At 37.2% G+C, this 18,791-nt stretch overlaps 1 protein-coding gene across 1 annotated transcript in view; it reads left to right on the top strand.

The window, feature by feature from the left end:
- Positions 1-17,216, top strand: part of HOOK1 (hook microtubule tethering protein 1) — a 60,632-nt gene extending 43,416 nt beyond the window's left edge. The window contains exons 16-22 of the mRNA XM_002715582.6: positions 2,380-2,473; positions 4,506-4,540; positions 5,043-5,125; positions 5,913-6,013; positions 9,189-9,290; positions 11,529-11,597; positions 13,464-17,216. Of these exons, the coding sequence (XP_002715628.1) occupies positions 2,380-2,473; positions 4,506-4,540; positions 5,043-5,125; positions 5,913-6,013; positions 9,189-9,290; positions 11,529-11,597; positions 13,464-13,634 (655 nt within the window). The 3' untranslated portion in view covers positions 13,635-17,216. The remainder of the gene's footprint in view (positions 1-2,379; positions 2,474-4,505; positions 4,541-5,042; positions 5,126-5,912; positions 6,014-9,188; positions 9,291-11,528; positions 11,598-13,463) is intronic.
- Positions 17,217-18,791: the final 1,575 nt, after the last annotated feature.

Genomic DNA, 18,791 nt, shown 5'->3' with positions numbered 1-18,791 from the left:
TACCTTTCTAGCTGCTATCTGTTACATAGAAAGGACATGGACTGTGAAGTCAGTGTCCCACTTCTACTTACTGTTTCTGGGCTGGTGGCTTAAATTCATACTCCGTGTCTTCAGCTAATACAGGTTGTTAGGAAGATTGCAGATAATGTGCTTAAAATAACCGACACACTTATCTGGTACAATGAGGTGCTCAGAAGTAAGTATAATAATACTATGCAACATGTATGAGTAGATAGTCTTACTAGGTACTTTATTTGATATTAGCTCAGTAAATCCTCACAATCACTCTATGAAATAATAACTGATTATCTCTTTTTTTCTATGGATAAAGATACTGAGAAATAGAGAGGTTAAGTAACTGATCCAGTTCTAGAGCTAGTATGTTCTGGTTCCTACATTTGAATGCTCTGTCTACTCTTAATCACTGTGCCAGTCTGTGTCTTCTAAATGGCACACCTATGATGGTATTTGGGTTTATTCATCTAAACTTTATTGAGACCACCAGAAATGTGAGATTCTCAGACTTGTGTGTGTCTTTTAACTGTGGATAAAAGAAGAATAACATTTTAACTTTCTGAACAGACTTAAATATCACTATCTTATATAAGTTCAGTGTCAGTTGTTAATATACAAACACTAAATATTTGCTAAATATAATATAGGATATTAGACATGTGAGTAGATAATTTCTGTATATCACAATAACTGCAATAAGGAATATCATGGGAAGGTATGTGTATGTCATATTTGTGTGTGTGTGCAAGTGTGAGTGGGGATACACACACACACATACACTGACGGACTCTTGCTAGTAACTCCTAATGAAAATTTCAAAGAATGAAATTTTTTCAAGTTAAAATTTACACTGATTGCCAGTGCTGGTCTCTTTAAAGAAAAAGTCATGAACATGTGGTTGAGAAATGGTGACCTTCCTGTTCTCCCAGTGCACTGTGAAATCTGAAACAAAGAACAGAAACTTAGTTTCCATTCATTAAAAATACCAATGTAGGAAGATAGAGCTGGTTTTCTAGTTTTTCTGCTACTGAGCCCAGTTCAGAAAGGTTATGTTTTTGCCACTAGATTTTGCCTTAAATTTTAAAATGTGAGTTTAGATGCTTTCAGGAAAAAACAGATTTTTTTTTAAAGTATTTTCTTTTTTTTTTAACTTTTATTTAATGAATATAAATTTCCAAAGTACAGCTTATGAATTACAATGGCTTCCCCCCCATAACGTCCCTCCCACACACAACCCTCCCCTTTCCCACTCCCTCTCCCCTTCCATTCACATCAAGATTCATTTTCGTTTCTCTTTATATACAGATCAGTTTAGCATACATTAAGTAAAGATTTCAACAGTTTGCACCCACACAGAAACATAAAGTGAAAAATACTGTTTGAGTACTAGTTATAGCATTAAATCTCAATGTACAGCACACTAAGGACAAAGATCCTACATGAGGAGTAAGTGCACAGTGACTCCTGTTGTTGACTTAACAAATTGACACTCTTGTTTATGGCGTCAGTAATCACCCTAGGCTCTAGTCATGAGCTACCAAGGCTATGGAAGCCCCCTGAGTTCACTGAGTCTGATCATTTTTAGAGAAGGCCATGGTCAAAGTGGAAGTTCTCTCCTCCCTTCAGAGAAAGGTACCTCCTTCTTTGATGACCCGTTCTTTCCACTGGGATCTCACTCACGGAGTTCTTTCATTTAGGTTTTTTTTTTGTTTTGTTTTGTTTTTTTTTTCCCCCAGAGTGTCTTGGCTTTCCATGCCTGAAATACTCTCATGGGCTTTTCAGCCAGATCCGCATGCCTTAAGGGCTGATTCTGAGGCCAGAGTGCTGTTTAGGACATCTGCCATTCTATGGGTCTGCTGTGTATCTCACTTCCCATGTTGGATCATTCTCTCCCTTTTTTATTCTATCAGCTAGTATTTGCAGACACTATTCTTGTTTATGTGATCCCTTTGGTTCTTAGTCCTATTATTATGATCAATTGTGAACAGAAATTGATCACTGGGACTAGTGAGATGGCATTGGTACATGCCACCTTGATGGGATTGAATTGGAATCCCCTGGTATGTTTCTAACTCTACTGTTTGAGGTAAGTCAGCTTGAGCATGTCCCGAATTGCACATCTCTTCCCTCTCTTATTCCCACTCTTATATTTAACACTGAAACTTAACTGAAAAGTGATCACTGTTAAAGTATTTTCTTAAAAGTAGTCTCTGTACTACAGATTAAACTTAGCCACAGATAATTGTTCTGCATGTATTACCACTACCAAATGCATATTTTTAGTTAAGTTACATGCATGTCTGTATTCATCCTTAACCACATTGAATTCAGTACAAATAAGTAAATCTGACTCATCATCCATAGGCTGAGTAAAGAGCGCATCCGAGAATTGCAGCAGCAAATAGAGGACCTCCAGAAGTCTCTCCAGGAGCAGGGTTCCAAGTCTGAAGGCGAAAGCGTAAGTGACTTAGAAATTAATGATGCTTTTGCTGTGGGTGGATTTTCTTCACTGATGCTCAGAATTAATCTCTTGTTTGGAAGTATTACCTTTATGATTGAGGGTACCCTTAAATACCGTATATATCTGCATAACAGATGCAGTGATTTTGCCAACTTGGAGCCTGTGAATCTATCATATGTTACACAGTGATTTCTCTCTGTCCTATTTTAACAGTAACATCTAAATTCATGGTAATTCTTGATTGAGAGCATGCTACAACTGATGCTGTATTAATCACCTTTTCATTGCTATTATGAAATAGTTGAGGCCACTAAACTTTATAAAGAAAAGTAATTTATTTAGCTCACAGTTTTGGAGACTGAAAATCCAAGCACCATGGTGCAGGCTCCGGCAAGCCAGTGTCCCACTACCCCAAGCTGTATCACCTCTTGGGGAACCGGGATGTCAGAATACATGTAGGACCAGGTTGATACATTGCCCACAGGAAGTCAGAGAGAGGTGGGTGGGGCCAGTGTCAAGCTTCTATTACAGTCCTCCTGTGAGAGCTAATCAAGCTCCCTGAGAACTACCTTCATCCCTCCAAGGGCACACCCTAATTGACCTAAGGACCTCCCACTGTCCCCTTAAATGTCTGTCACGTTCCAGCACTGCCACCCTAGGGACAAAGCTTCCAACACATGAACCTTCTGCAGGGAGAAACAACATCCAAACCATAGCCAAGGCCTTTGCAGTGCTGCTGGGATTCCAATTGCACTGGCCTGAGGAAAGGCCAGAACTGAGGAAGCCTCCGAAGAGGAAAACAGAAAAGGAGATGATTTCTACTGAAGTAGCATTCAAGAAAAGGGCAGAAGCCTTCACGCGGGCTTGGAGCCATCGTCTTTTACTTCTTCCTTCCTCCTGTACTGGCTCATGGCCTTTCCGATTTCTAATGGCAGATAGCTTGAGGACAGAGAAAAGCAGATTTTAAAGATCATCAAATGTAGCTTAACTCAGAATATGCCCAGCAGTTTTTCTGTCGTTTGATCTCTCTCTGTAGAGAGGAAAAGAAGTAATCATGGCAAGAGGGATGTATTTGATTAAAAATCAAAGTTAAGGCTAGATGTATGTTGGAGAGATGCTGATTGATTGCTTGTTACTAAATGTTAGGTGATTATTCCTATGTTGATGGGGGAGGATACTCTGCAGAGTAATAGAGATGAAAAGGAAGATTGAAAGGGTTGCATTTCCTTTCTGTCTTTTATATACTTTATATGATTTTCTCTTTTTTCCCTGGGGGCTTGGAAAATAGAAATCGTCTCATGCATGGCGGCATCTCATATGTGCATATATACGGTATTGTAACCTCTCTAATACAAATATTCTTTTAAGCACATTAAAAGATACTTTTAAAATGGGATCTCTTTGGGGAAGTATGTTTTGCATTACAGTGTTTCAGAGTTCTTTATCTTTTAATTTGTTGATGCCTAAATTTTGTTTTAGATTAAACACTTGAATTCTGCAGCTATTCAGTAGATGCAGAACTATGGCAGTTAAAGTATTGTTTTAGAAGTGACATGTGTTTTTAAATTTTTTTTAACAAAAAACCAGTGGCTTCATTTTGGTGTTAATAAAGTACCTGCATCTATAATGATAAAATTATAAAGGTGACCTTCACTAAATTCATAAATTTATAAAACATTATGAAAATAATGTTAATTATTTCTCTGTTCTTCATCAAAGGCCCAGAATCTTAAAATTTGTATTTTGAATAAATGATTCTTTAGGTATTTCAATGTTTGATACTCCTCAATATATCATATTCAGCTCAATTTTCTGTTTTTTCTTTATATTTTTCTTTATTTCCTATTCTTTTGTTTCCCTTCTGAAATAAAATAACACCTAAAATTTTATGCCTTTAAAAGTATGTTATTAGAAATTTTAAAAGCATTTCATAATTTTACTTTCAAAAGGAAATAAAGAGATTTAGATGTCTGGAAAATTTACCTTTCTCATGATAGTCATCTTACAGCAACTTTTTTTAATTTTATAGTCCAGCAAACTAAAGCAGAAGTTGGAAGCTCATATGTAAGTAATGCTGGTATTTTATTTCAAATATGAGAGGGGAAGGGTTGTAAAAGTTCTAAAGTTAGTCTCCTTTTCTGATTTTTTATAAAAACTCTTACCCTAATGCTTAGTGCATATTTATCACTGCCTTCAAAAAGCAAAAAAAACATTTGGCCTGCCTGCTGGCCATTCCAGAGTCCTAGTATTTTAGTTCTGATACCATTTGCAGTGTTTGACAAAGCAGACAACAAGCATATTCTAGTATTAAACCTATGAAGTATTTGCTTTTATTTCCTTAGGAAGTGTATGTGGCAGGGTAGAAATGTAACATTTTTGGCGTGGCAGCAGCGTTTGTCCTCAAGACAACCCCTACAGTTAGGTAGGGCTTCTTCCCATTCCACAAGAGAGGAAACCAAGGATTGAAAATGACTCGCTCAGAAAGTCCACGACTGTTACGTGGCAGAGACTAGTTTTCATTCTTAGGTCTGTTGACTCCAAGCTCCGTGCTCTTTCCACCACTTAGGGAAAAACTAACAGAGGTCCATGAGGAATTACAGAAGAAACAAGAGCTCATAGAAGATCTTCAGCCAGATATAAATCAAAATGGTAGGTATTTGTGAAAATGTGGGTCAGACTAGATCTAAGGACTTGTCCTGTCTAGTTGAAGGATACAAAAACTGTGCTTATATCCTTGCATAATGCATAGATGCATTTCATGAGTCTTCAAAAAGTTCATGAAAAATCCATATTATGAAAATAACTGTGCATGGATTTTAAAGGTTTTTTTACCAAAATAAACTCATCTTTTTAAGTCCGTTTCCCCACAAACTTTTTGAAGTATTCTCACGTATTGCAAATGAGAGCCATGGTAATTTTAATGCTGACATCATTAATAAATTGTCTAATCTTAAAGCAAAATCATAAATCTAATAAAATGAACTGATTGATATATAGGAGTATCAAACATCAGAAAATGGAATAAAATTGATACTGTGGAAATGCGAATAAAATAAATTTAAATCAGATTAAAATAGACCTCAAACATTATGTAGAAATAATGTCTCATTTTGTATAGTTGTGGTTACATTATAAATACTTTCACTTGTTGAAATATTTGATGATAGAAAGGAGAAAAATAGCTAGGTTATAGATGTTTTGGGTGGGGCTGTGGTGCAGCGGGTAAAGATTATAGATGTTCTAAGGGATAATGTGTGATTGAGGATGCACTGGTCATATTTCAAAAGTTTTAGCTAATAATTCAGTACAAGGAGAAACAAAAGGGTAATCTTTTTAAGTTCTCTTATCAATATGTAGGAAATAAATTTGATAGATAAAAATTTGGGGTATGAGGATAGATAGTAATTTGTCATGTTTCACTTGATTTTACTAATAGTACAAAAGATCAATGAACTTGAAGCTGCTCTTCAGAAGAAAGATGAAGATATGAAAGCAATGGAGGAAAGATATAAAATGTACCTGGAGAAAGCCAGAAACGTGAGTGGCTTGTCTTGGGGAGCAGCGCAGGACTTTGTGGCCCGTGTTCTGATTAGGGTACTACTGTCCCACCTGGGCACTGCTCCTCTCACACCCACCGCTAGTCCCCACATTCTTGGCCGTCTTGCTCTTCCTGTCAGGATCCTGCAGTCTCCACAGCAGCCCCCCTGCTCTGCATCGAGCTCACCAGAGTCAGAGAAGACAAACACATAGCTGCACGTGGGCAGCTTCACCATCGTGACCTCACTAGGGAAAGTGACTGCTGTAATGAGCAGAATCTTTAGCAAAATTAGCCTAGAATGTTCATTGTGGGATCTTACTAAATTTTCTAAAAATAAAATTTGCTAGAATTTTAACATAGAGTATTTTAGCTTTTGAGAAAATTCAGCTTTTTGAACTTGTATGAAATTAGTTTGGCATTTAGTCTAGATTAGACAGCCATACTCAGTTCTAATGTTCACCAGACTAAATTGTGCTTTGTCCTTATTTCATACCTAAATATCTGTAAGTAGTATTTGCCTAAAGTATTTTATTTTCATGCATACCTTACATAAACATTCTCTCTCAGGCAGTATTCTATTTACTGAGTAAAAGAAGGGAATTTTGTGGTAATACTTGAAAATACTGGCAGGATGTCTGCCTCTTTTATATGTAAGTTACATGTAATACTCATATTTACTTATTAAAGTATAAATAGTACTCAGAGCAACAGATGGAGCCTAGGATCTCAAGGCATAACAGCATAGAAGTTGACTTCTGGATCATATTGAGTCAGGTCATGAGTGGGACAGGGACTCCACCTTCTTCCCGGGTTCACCTGATATTGTCCAACAGTAGACTGGGACCAACAATGTAAATCATATAGGCGATAGGTAATGGGTCAGGCCTGGAAACGGGGTCAGTCACTTTAACTCTGATTTCAGTGGCAGGCTTCAGACGAGTGGCCCGTGGCCAATTTCTAGGGAGACGTGGAAGCATAGCTGTGTTTCCAGAAGGAAAGGGAAACTGGCTAACTACCTACAGGCAGTCTCTGCCACAGTTAAGGTTATTCCAGTTACAGAAGTGTAAATGCTTATAGTAGATATTATAAAATACAAGGTTCTTGGAGACTGCTGTTAACATTTTCATATACTTCTTTAAAAGTGAATGTCATATGTTTATTTTCTCTGTGATTGATGTTGATAACACATGCCTGTGTACAAACACACACAATACATATTACATCTTTTAACTAAATCGTTCCTTATGTTATTTGAACATTTAATATTCACTGAGAATAAGCCCTGAGACTACAGAAATGAACTATACACACACTACACTTAGGGAACATTCTTTGCAAAGTGAAATAATGTATATATAATACTGAGTTGTGTGGACAATATCATAATTTATTTCTTGATTATCCTATTTAATGGAAATAATTTATGTCCATTTCCTTTATTATCCATAGAAATATGACTGTGTGTAGCATATTTATACAGAAAGTTTTCCCCTTCTCTTGGTTTATCACTTTAACCTTGCTTCCTAAAAATGGACTTATGAGGTCAGAGGATAAACTCATTTTAATAAGATAATTCAGTATATATTTCTAAATGACGTTTTTAAAAGATTACAACTAATTGGACAATGACAATGAGTGCCTTATTTTCACCGTCCTTGAGTATTATCACTAAAAAGACAGTTTCTTTGATAAATGATTTCTTTCTTTTCCCTTGTATTACTTGGGGCAGAATTTACAATACCAGTCAAATTACTGGTTAAAATGACATATGTTCACATAAGAAATTCAGAAAATAGAAAACAACCACAGCCATTCTTTTTATCATTTGCAGATAACTAATTAGGATTTGTTCTTTGTAATTAAATTATGATTGAGATATGTTGATGTGTTCTCCTTCTGTGGTATGAGCTCCATGAGGGCAAGCTCCCCATTTTGTGAATCACCAAATCCCCATCTGTCACAATCTCCCCTCAGTAAATGGTTTCTGAATGAACCACAATAGTATTTTGGTATATTACCTTTTAGTCTTTTTCCTTTATCTCTGTAAATATCAGTGACTTTTTCCTAACTCTGAGTAATTTAAACCTGTGAAAAGCAGATTTATAATTATGCCATACAGGTGTCCCTGTTATTGGAAATTTACAGTTTTTGCTTGTAATTTATACCTCACATTTCCAAATTGATTTGTTAGCAGAATGCTATCTACATAGTTGAGTTGCAACTGCTCAAACATCTGATTCTGATCAAACATCTCTTTTTACCTAACTTTTAGTATATTACATAACTATAATCAATCATCCTATCCTTTGCAGATAAGATCAACAACAGTGTCTATTATATTGATCTTATGTTGAATTACATTTGACTAGAGGATGATAGTGAAAAAAAAGATTATTGTTAAGAATGTCTTCTCTTTTTTTTTAAGTTTTATTTATTTATTTGACAGAGTTAAGAGAGAGAGGGAGAGACAGATTTTCCATCAACTGGGTCACTCTTCAGATAGCCACAATAGTAAGGGCTGGGCCAGGCCAAAGCCAGGAGTTAGGGGCTTCTTTGGGGTCTCCCATATGGGTGACAGGGACTCAAGCACTTGGATTATCTTTGCTGGTTTTTACCAGGCCATCAGTAGGGAGCCAGATTGGAAGAAGAACAACCAGGACATGTACCAGCATCCACATGAGATGCTGGCATTGCCAGTGGCAGCTTTACCTGCTAGGCCACAATGCCAGCCACAGAATTTTTGTATATATAACTCTTGTATTTTACAACAGTGAGTTCCCCAATAGTCATCAAATTCACGTTGATTACTATTTTTAAATTCGCAATTCAGATAATGTGGAAATGGTTGTTTTAGAACCTCAGTGCTCAAAGTTTTAGCACTGAAAAAGCTAAATAACCCTCCATACTGACTTTTCGTGAAGTAAAATGTGATTGACAGATGTGAATCTTCGCATTCTTGTACTGAACTTTTATATTATTTCTCATCTATATAATAAGCTAGTTTTGTTATTCCAAATAGATTATAAAATAAGGTATAATTATTAAATAAGCTATAGCAACTCCCAGGTTACAGTGGGGATAATTTTCCACTTTACACAGGTTTTGCAAAATATGGTCTTATATTTTCAAGATTTCATAGGATAAAGAGAAAACAATTTGTTTTTCTTTGAACAGGTAATAAAAACTTTAGATCCCAAATTAAATCCAGCATCAGCTGAAATAATGCTACTCAGAAAGCAGTTGGCAGAGAAGGAGAGAAGAATTGAGATTCTAGAGGTAAAGCTACCATGTTTGTTCATCTCTTAAATCTGTGAAATCCTGGTAATTAGCTATTGTGTATTTGACACTATTTACAAGAAATTAGAAATGTCATATTTTTTCCTTTGTATATTTATCTCAAAACATCCTATTAGCCCATAGATTGGTCTCTGCACAGTTTATGCACTCTGTGCTGCACTGTGTGTCTCTCTCTGTGATAGTCATTCATATACGTTTTTCTGACTTGCTAATACTGTTACAATTCTGCTTTCACAATTTTGTGGATATGATTTCATTCAGAAAAAAAAATGGGCTGATTTTTTTATGAAAGGTACTGTTCATGCAGTTAATCTGATTTATCTTCTCCCTGTTCCTCATCTGAACCTAAGTAAACTTAGTTGGAAATTAAGGAAAAGGAAATACAGAACTCCAGTATAACTAAAGCAATCTTGGTCATTAAGCATGTGAGGTTATATTGTTAATGGCTTACTTTCATGAATTTGTTGACTCCCAATTTAAAATGTATTTTGGTGCTAATGGTTATGTCATCCTTGATCTTGGATACGTATGTCAGTATTAAATGCTGTATTCTTAGATTTTGCAATTGAACCTGTCCTGTTTCCTTTGCAAAGTGTTTGACAAAACTGTTTTAATGTGGTGGTGAGATTTAATGCTGTTCTTGAAGTCCTGTGTGCTTCCTCCTGATAACATATCTTCATCATTTTAGAGCTGAGTTCAGTTCTGCTTTCTTCGTAAATCAACTACACTGTTAAATTTCAGAGAAGGATATTCTGTTTCTATAGCTTTTTCTTGGGGTTATTTCTGAACAGAAGGTATGGAATGGTGGAACTATATTTATGTAAAGCCTTGCAGGCTTCAGCACCCTTTTCTCTCTGTCCAGAGTACACACCACCCTGAGGTGCACTTGCTAGTGGTGCTAACCCAGCCACTTCGGGTGTTGTGAAAATCCCTGGAGGGCTCTGTGTATGAAGAAATGGTATTAGTTCTTCAACTTCCAATTCAGACACATCTTCCTCTACAAAACTTTCCCTGCATTCCGTAGACAAGTGTAGTTTCCTATCCACATGAAGCCCATGTACTTTGAACTTGTGAATTCGTAGCTTTGGTCTTCTTTGTGGCACATGTCAGGGTGTCTTAAGAGCCTTATGTTTCTGTATCCTCAGCATTAAATACTACATAAATCAGAGGCCTGGATTGCAACCCTATTGGTGACTTACAAGTTAAAAGTCATCACCTTTCCTCTCTGGTCCCGTCTCCTCCTTTGTAAAATAATGAGACTTGGACTGGATGGCCTCGGACATCTAAGCTGTTCTGACTGTTTACTGCCCAGGGAAGGCAGTAACCATTGTCGATGTTCAAAATGTGCATTCCCAGCAAGAGTGAGGACAACGTGATGTCTCCGAAGGAAAAACACCAGTGAAGTCGCAATTGAAACACAACAAATAGGGGTCCCAGGTTTACACAGCACAGAAATAAAAGAGGAAAAACAGAATGCAAATAGCAGATGCTGTTCCGCCTGCCATCTCTCCTGAGGGGTGCGTACCTGGGGCGATGTGAGCCAGGACAAGGCATGGCTTCCATCTCTCGGGCTTGGCTCCTGTATACTTTATATATTATGGGCATCTTGCTAAGAGGAAATTTGAGTGTTTCAGCATTATAGCATTTTATGTTACCTGCCTATATCTGCACTCAGCAGAATTTTTTAAATGAGCTGTAGTAGAGTACTTGTGGAAGGAATGTCAATCTCTGGTGGCCACAGAGAATCTAGTATTCAGGCCACCAGGAATCTAGAGAGAAAAATGTGTCCAAAGCCACGCAGCATCTTACAGGATCGTCCTGGGTAGTTTTTGCCTACCTCCTCTGTAGCCCTGGTGTTGACTTGTTTGTGGTACAGCTGTTGGCACAGTGTTGTGATGCCTTAGCCGGTTTTGGCGTTTTTCTCTAGGAGTCACTGGTTCTGTGTGAATGTGTGTGTGTGTACATCACTCAGTTCTGCCAGGTAAACTCCTGCTGCAATCACAGATCCTAGGTGTTCCGGAGGTTCTGTGTGTGCATCAGGTCACGGGTTGACGGCTCTGTCCGGAGGTTCTGTGTGTGCATCAGGTCACGGGTTGACGGCTCTGTGTGCCTCACAAAAGCATTCTTCAGATTCTCTCAGCATGGTGAAGAAACGATTCTGTTTTTAGTAACTTGAGCTGACTTCTGGGATTTTAATTGTCCTCTGTCCTTTTCCAGAGTGAATGTAAAGTAGCAAAATTCCGCGATTATGAAGAAAAACTCATTGTTTCTGCATGGTATAACAAGGTGAGTTGAAATTCAGCTAATGATTGGAGCTATGATTTTCACAATGGACCAGGTCATGACACATTTGTGTATATAACTTAAGAGAAAGTTACCCTAACTGTGTGTCCTAGAGATTTTCCTTTCATTGTCAGTCATGATTGATTTTGTGACTCATCAACCTTAAGCTAATACATGTAAAAGCATGGGCATGTTGATAAATATTTTTAAAAATTGCCTTATTTGAGCTAAAACAATTTTTGTTATTTTTTTAATGCAGGGGGTACACTACAATAATTGTCTTATCTATCCTACCAAGGAGCAAATAGCATAAAGTCATTGGCAGTGTCCTTCTTTTGTCATCCAGGTGTATCGGGGGATGTTTCTGCAGAGTAGCAGGTCATAATGTTTGTGGTTCCTTGAGGGGTCGGGGAAGCTTTCTAATTAGTGAGAATGGGTGATAACTTAGCTGCCGTCTCTGACACAGTTTGAGGGAATGTCTGCTTCCAGGCTCCCCGAGCACGCATGCCCATCCTTGGCAGGCCTTGTGCATTGATGCTACCCTCCTTTTTGTCTGTGCCCTTTTCCTCCTCTCTCCATTTGGTACAACCCGGCTTTGTTCATCAGGGCCTTGGGGAAATCACATTGGAGGTATTCTCAGAACTACCTTTGAGTTGGTCATCCAGTGAGATCAGACACTGAGGACTGTTTTGTTTATTCCTCTGCTGTTTCTTGTGCATAATTCAGTTAAGAAATGAGAGTTAAATACTACATCATTCATTTTGCATGTGTCTCTGTTGAGCACCCACTATCTCCCATGTAGTATGCTAGTTGCTAGTAATGCTACATTCAATAAAAATTTTCTTAATGTGGTTTAGTGTGAGGGAGTCATGCCTTCCCTTAAGAGAAATCCAAGAGTTGTGACCCTGAGGTTTAAACCACCACTTGCAAGGCCCACATCCTCTATTGTAGAGCCAAATTGAGTCCCAGCCGCTCTGCTTCTGAACCAGTTTCCTGCTAACACAAGGGGGAAGCCAGTAGCTGATGGTCTGAGTACTTGGCCCCTAGCCACCCATGTAGGAAACCAGGATAGCATTATGGCTCCTGGATTTGGCTTAGCCCAACCTTGGATGTTGTGAGTATTTTGGGAGTAAACCAGCCCATGGAACTTTCTCTCCCTCTCCCTCTCTCTCTCTCTCTCCCTCTCCCTCTTCCTCTATCTCTGTAACTCTTTTATTTATTTAGCTTTTCAAAGTACTAAATAAATAAATCTTAAAAATGAGACAAAACTACAGTAATTTGTCATGTATCAATACATAGGTAAACAATCGTAAATTTAAAGTATACTGCTGGTTCTCAAATGTTAGCGTGTATCAGAGAAGTTTTGTTGAGACACAGTTGCTTTTGCGCCTGTAGAGCTTCTGATTCACTAAGTCTGGGTAGGATCTGAAAATGTGCCTTTTTAGCAAGTTGGTGATGCTATTCTAATCTTGTTAAGCCAGGGGCCATATTTTAAGAATTACTGACCTGTGCTTTCCTGTTGTGCTGTGTCTGTTCATAGATAGTGGATTGACACCCTAAACATAAGAATCTGGTTTGACGTTTCTTTTATAATTCAGTCTAATTCCAACAAATTATTTTAAACTACTGTTTTCTATTATTTCAAGGTTAGTCACTTAAAATAGAGAAATCTTTTTTTTTTGCTTTATTAATAACATTACCATGTGCAGATTAATCCACTTCTGAACCCTTATAATCTTCTATAAAATGAGGACAATCTAGGCTTTACAGGATTATTTTGATCATTAAGTGACTATGTATGTGAAAAGCACTTGGCAAACTTTGTACGTGGCCATGTTATCATATATATATAATTCTGTTTTCCCCCAGAGTCTAGCTTTCCAGAAGCTGGGGATGGAATCCAGACTTGTGAGTGGAAGTGGTGCTTGCAGAGACAGCGGGGCATGTGCACCTGCACGGTCGTTCCTAGCACAGCAGCGACACATCACCAGCACCAGAAGAAACCTCTCTGTTAAAGTTCCTGCTGCAACACCCGATTAAACTGCGCAAGAAAACCAAGCAGAAGTGCCCTTATAATATTTTGTACCTTCCAGCTAACTACCAGATTGAGAAAGGAAGCTTATGATGCTGAATAACAGCTATTTAAAAATCAAAATGCATCAAATTAATTGTGCCAACCAACTTTGAAAACAGTGTAGAATTAGCTGTCTCTCTGGAGGAGTACATTTAAATAACTGGAAGATGTAATCAGGCATACATCTCAGACAAGTATTTGTCTTTTGAGAGTAAATTATTTCAGATTTACTTTGTGTAAACTTAGTATTTTCAGTTGTTAACATTAACTTGATTCATTTTTAATATGTAATCAGTAATGTGTTATTTCAAAATGTATATAGATTTGTAGGTATTTTCTTTTTGGTCCACATAAAATAGTTTTGAGGCAAGCACATGGAGAATTACACAGAAGTGGTTTCTGACTTTACACACGTTTTACTTCTGTTCTTCAGTTCTTCATCGACTGTTTTGTCCTGCCATGGATGATAAAACATCTGTAAGATTAGCTATTAGAATGAATTTTCTGTGGCAAAAGTAACTAATTGGCAGTGGTGCAGACTCTGAAGATGTCATAATTCTGTAGGTGTATATGGTAAAAGCTTCTCAACAGCATGGTTGAAACTTGAAACATTAAGTTTGGGAAGTAAACATTTGTAAGAAGTGACGTAAAACTTTTTTTATTTGAGAGGCAGAGAAAGACAGGAAGAGCTCTCATCCACTGGTTTGCTTCCTAACTGCCTACAATGTCTGTGACTGGGCCAAGCAGAAGCTGAGAGCTGGGCCAGGAAGGAAAGCCAGGTCTCCCACACAGATGGCAAGAACTCAATCCACTCTGCCTCCCAGGGTGTGCATTACTAAAGGAAGCTGAAATGAATGGCAAGCAGAGCGAGGATTCAAACCCTCACACTCTGGTGTGCATGGGACAAAGCATCTTAACCTGTGTCCTAACTGCTAGGCTTAACACTTACCCCACAGTTGACTTTCTGATAGAAGGCAAGATAAACTACTTTGGGTGAAACATCTGCAAACTTTTTATACAATTAGGAGGATTTCAAACATACCACAACGTCACAGTTTTGCTCCTTAAAAAAGATACAGTGATAAAACAACACAGGATAAGTTTGATTGTGTTTCCCAGTTAAGCAGTTTGTCTTGATCTGAGTTTGTGATATGGAGTAATTTCTGCCCAAAGCTCTTAATTTCAAAGATGTTATTTTTAATTTTTGGAGTCCATTTTATAAGTCACAACTTTAGAATTTTAATTAAATTGTGTTAATTCATTCTATCAAATATTGTGTGGTCACAAGCTACATGTGACCATTTAAACTAAATTTAAAAATTCAGGCCCTTGGTGGCACCAGCCATATTTCACACACTCAGTAGCTAAATGTGCCTAATGGCAGCTGTTTTGGACAGCACAAATACAGAGTATATCTATTAATCATTGCACAATGTCTTGTTGAATGCCACCATAGTGAATCTTTTTACATTATTGGGGAAATACTCTGATATTAGACCATAAGAATTAAATATACTCTGTTTCAGATATAAAAATTGAACTGTGACATAACTAGCATCCTATATTCTCTATAGTTGAACACCTTAATGTTGTGACAACTCTGTCTTTCCAGTGCTCTTGAACAATGACCTGCTTATCAGCCGTATCTCCAGGCCAGGGCTCAGCAGACGTTTTGAGAAGGGAAAACTAGGATATATTTTAGACTTTGTGGTCTTACTGAATTGCTGTCTCACGCAGTTAACTCTGCTGTTCTACCATGAAAGCAGCCATGCACAATATGTAAATAAGATGGGTATGGCTGTGTTTCAGTAAAACTTTATTCACACAAACAAGTAGTAAATCAGATTTGACTGGCACTCTGTAGACCTATGATCTGGAATTTGTTCTTAACCTTCTTTGCAAATATGAGTATTGTTCCATTTACAGTGTTACTCATTTAGATACCAGGTTTAGATTCTTGCCCAGTAATTTTTTTTTTTTTAATTTTGAGTTGCTGAAAATATAAGAACTTTTTACAGCATCTGGATCTCTGAGATTTGGGAACATCTGTCAGGAGATTTTGCTTCATCAGGGTTACTTCTGTGACTGACTACCTCTTAGATTTTGATGTTTTTATTGGTGTAATTGTTGGTTTGCATTTTCGCATATTCTTGTAGTGTCTGTTTTCCTGTGACTTTTAGTGAAATGAAAAAGTCTTTGAAAATATTTTAGCATGCTATTAAAATTTTTCTAAATATTATAGCATTTGGGTATATTTTGGTCAAGGAAGATGCCCCTTTGATGTTTCTATTTGCCTTTAATTCAGATTTTACAAGTTCTTCAAGCTCCCTTTTAGTAGAATTTATTGTAAAATATCAATTTCAATAAATTAATGTTTCACAGTTCAAATGCTCATAAAGTTTCAATTATTACACTTTGGAATTTCTAAATAATATGTTTAATTTCTAAATAAGGACATAAGGCTAGAAGATTCTTTTTTCTTAATAGAGAAATTTTCTGACTTTTCTAGTTGATAAGTAGAATTTTAAATATTTGATATGTCAGTATTTATACAGGACCAATGTAATTTAAAGTTCTGTGTTACTGTGATTTATCATACATAAATTCAGGAACTGATCAGAAGTGAGATCTTTTCTACATCTGGTTAATGTGGTGAGATTGACACCCTGTGGGTGGTAAAGCGTTAAGAATATTTTGTTATGAAGCATAGTTTACACACATCTGTGTTGTAAGGGGGGCTTGAATGCATTTATCATAGAAAAGATATTCAGCATTTATCTATTTGCAAAGGAATGGAATGTCCTAGTGATTATAAAGTAGAACCACAGACCAATTTGGAAATGATTTTTAAGTTTGAACATTTGCCAGAAGACGATTCTTTACCTTTTTAAAGATGTGTACATCTAACAGTAATGTTTATCCTGAGATTAACATATTGAGAAATATTTGAAGTTTATTCTATTTTTTCTATAAATAAGGCTGTCAAATTAATGATTTAATAGAGATTAAGAATTAATATCTTATCTAGAAATATTAGTCTTAGTATCCCCTATTAGGAGGTCATCATCTTTGAGAACTGGAGTGTTGATCTGAATGTTAGTTAATACTTCCCCATCCACACCTGCTTCTGTGTGGCGGCGCATCTGTCCCTGTGACAGGGTGGCTTTCAGGATGGAATCCTGTCTGTGCTAGGTTCTCTATATGTATATGTAATGAAAACATTCCTATGTAAAAATTGTGTGCACATGATTGTATGCCTACATTCTTATTGTGAACCTCTACATTGCAAAGAAGTACCTTGGAAATTTGTAAAGCACAAAGCATAAAAGAAAACCGTGTGCAGTTCTTAAACTTGATGTCGCTGAAGTGTCATGTTCAGTTTATAAAAGGTCCTTTCTATTTTCTATGGCAAAGACTTTGACACTTGAAAAATGGAAGCAATACTTGATTATTTTTGTAAGTATTTAGGATATTATTTTAAATAAATGATTGTCCAATAATATAATAGTTGTAACATGTCTTAAGTAAATAAACTTTTTGCTTCTGTGTCTACCGTTTATGATATTTTTTAGTGAGCACAAGTACCCATTTATTTGCTCCTTCAAAGAACTGAAAGTATTGAGAATGGTAAAGAAAAAATAATTGCACTAATGCTTCCAACTATTTGTTTCCTTTTAATTTTTTTGTGAGTGAAAAAATGTATAAAAGAGAGTTGGAATGACATATGCCCAAGGCAACCCTCAGGGACAGGTGAACAGTAAGGAAGAAGGAACTTGCGTCCCTGGAATCATTTAGCTGTGTCGTCTCTTTTAAAAAATATGTGTTGTTTGGGAGATTTCTCTCTTCCTTCATCCTATTTTCCAATATGTACAAGTTTGTCGAGAGGAGTTGTGGAATTGGTTTGTAGAGGACTATGTTCCTAGCATATGTCTTGTAAAGGCTTAGTTCTGTTGCTGTTAATGAATGCTCAATAAATATCTGTTTACCTGTGGCCTGGTAAGGTTAATGTGACAGATGTGCAAGGATGGAGACAAAAGTGAAGCTCTTTCTCACTTTAGATCTCCACTATCTCAAAAGTGATTCTATACATTTAACGTATAAACTATACATAAATGCTGCCCCAACTAACATTGCATTATTCTGGGACTAGTTCACCAAGAGCTAGCCTAGATTCTGTGTCTGCTCTTCGTTCAGTCTGATGGCTGCTATCCACATTGGATATTTAAACTATTTCACACGAGAGTCAAACACACAGAACTCCCACCCACCCTTTTACTCCCCAAATGCCTTGTAATAGCCTGGGTCAAGCAGGTCAAAGCCGGGAACTGGGAACTCAATCCAGGTTTCCCACTTGGCAGCAGGGACCACATTACATGAACCATCGCCTGCTGCTGTCTCAGGCTCGCATTAGAAGGAGCTGAAGTGTGAAGCAGAGCCAGGAATTGAACCCTGATGTTTTGATGTGGGATGTGGGCAACTTAACCACTAGGTGAAACACCGGCCCTCTTAAGTTTTAATTAAGAGTGTATTCCCTTAGTGCAGCCAATTTTGAAATGATCGCTAGGTGCATATGGCTAGTGGCTCCTCTGTTGGAGGATGTGAATATAGAACATTTTTGTCTCAGATTGCTGGACAGCTCTGTTCGGGTCCCCATCTTCATTGAATATATTCCATGTCTCAAGATGCAGGGCACATGAGATCACAGAATGTAGTGAGGCAAAACTTTCAGACATCAGTGGCACACAGTGTCATGGCTAAGATTAGAGCTTTGGCTCCTGTTTCTTTGGTTCACAAGTTTTTGTTGAAAACTTGGCATTTTAAGTGATGAGTGAAAACCGTGGAAATCAGAGCCCTTTGGTCTATTATTATTGCTGTTATTATCAGTGTATCTTTGTTTTTAGATACTTACTCAGACTAATTCTGTAAAAATCTTTTCGTGTAGGTTTGCTGTTTCCATAGTATTCAGATGATTTTAGACAGGTTTCCTCAAACATCTTGGGCCAGTAGTGTCAGCCATGCCTAACAGACTCTGCATGTGTGCTATGTCATGCCTTCAGGTATTTCAGAATTCTACATTGGCCTAACTTCCTGCCTGTGACCATCAGACATGACTCAGGGCTTCT

Source organism: Oryctolagus cuniculus, chromosome 7, assembly GCF_051225735.1.
Source record: "Oryctolagus cuniculus isolate XC-2025 breed Fujian yellow rabbit chromosome 7, ASM5122573v1, whole genome shotgun sequence".
Taxonomy (NCBI): domain Eukaryota; kingdom Metazoa; phylum Chordata; class Mammalia; order Lagomorpha; family Leporidae; genus Oryctolagus; species Oryctolagus cuniculus.
This window is presented reverse-complemented; position numbering and strand designations above follow the sequence as displayed.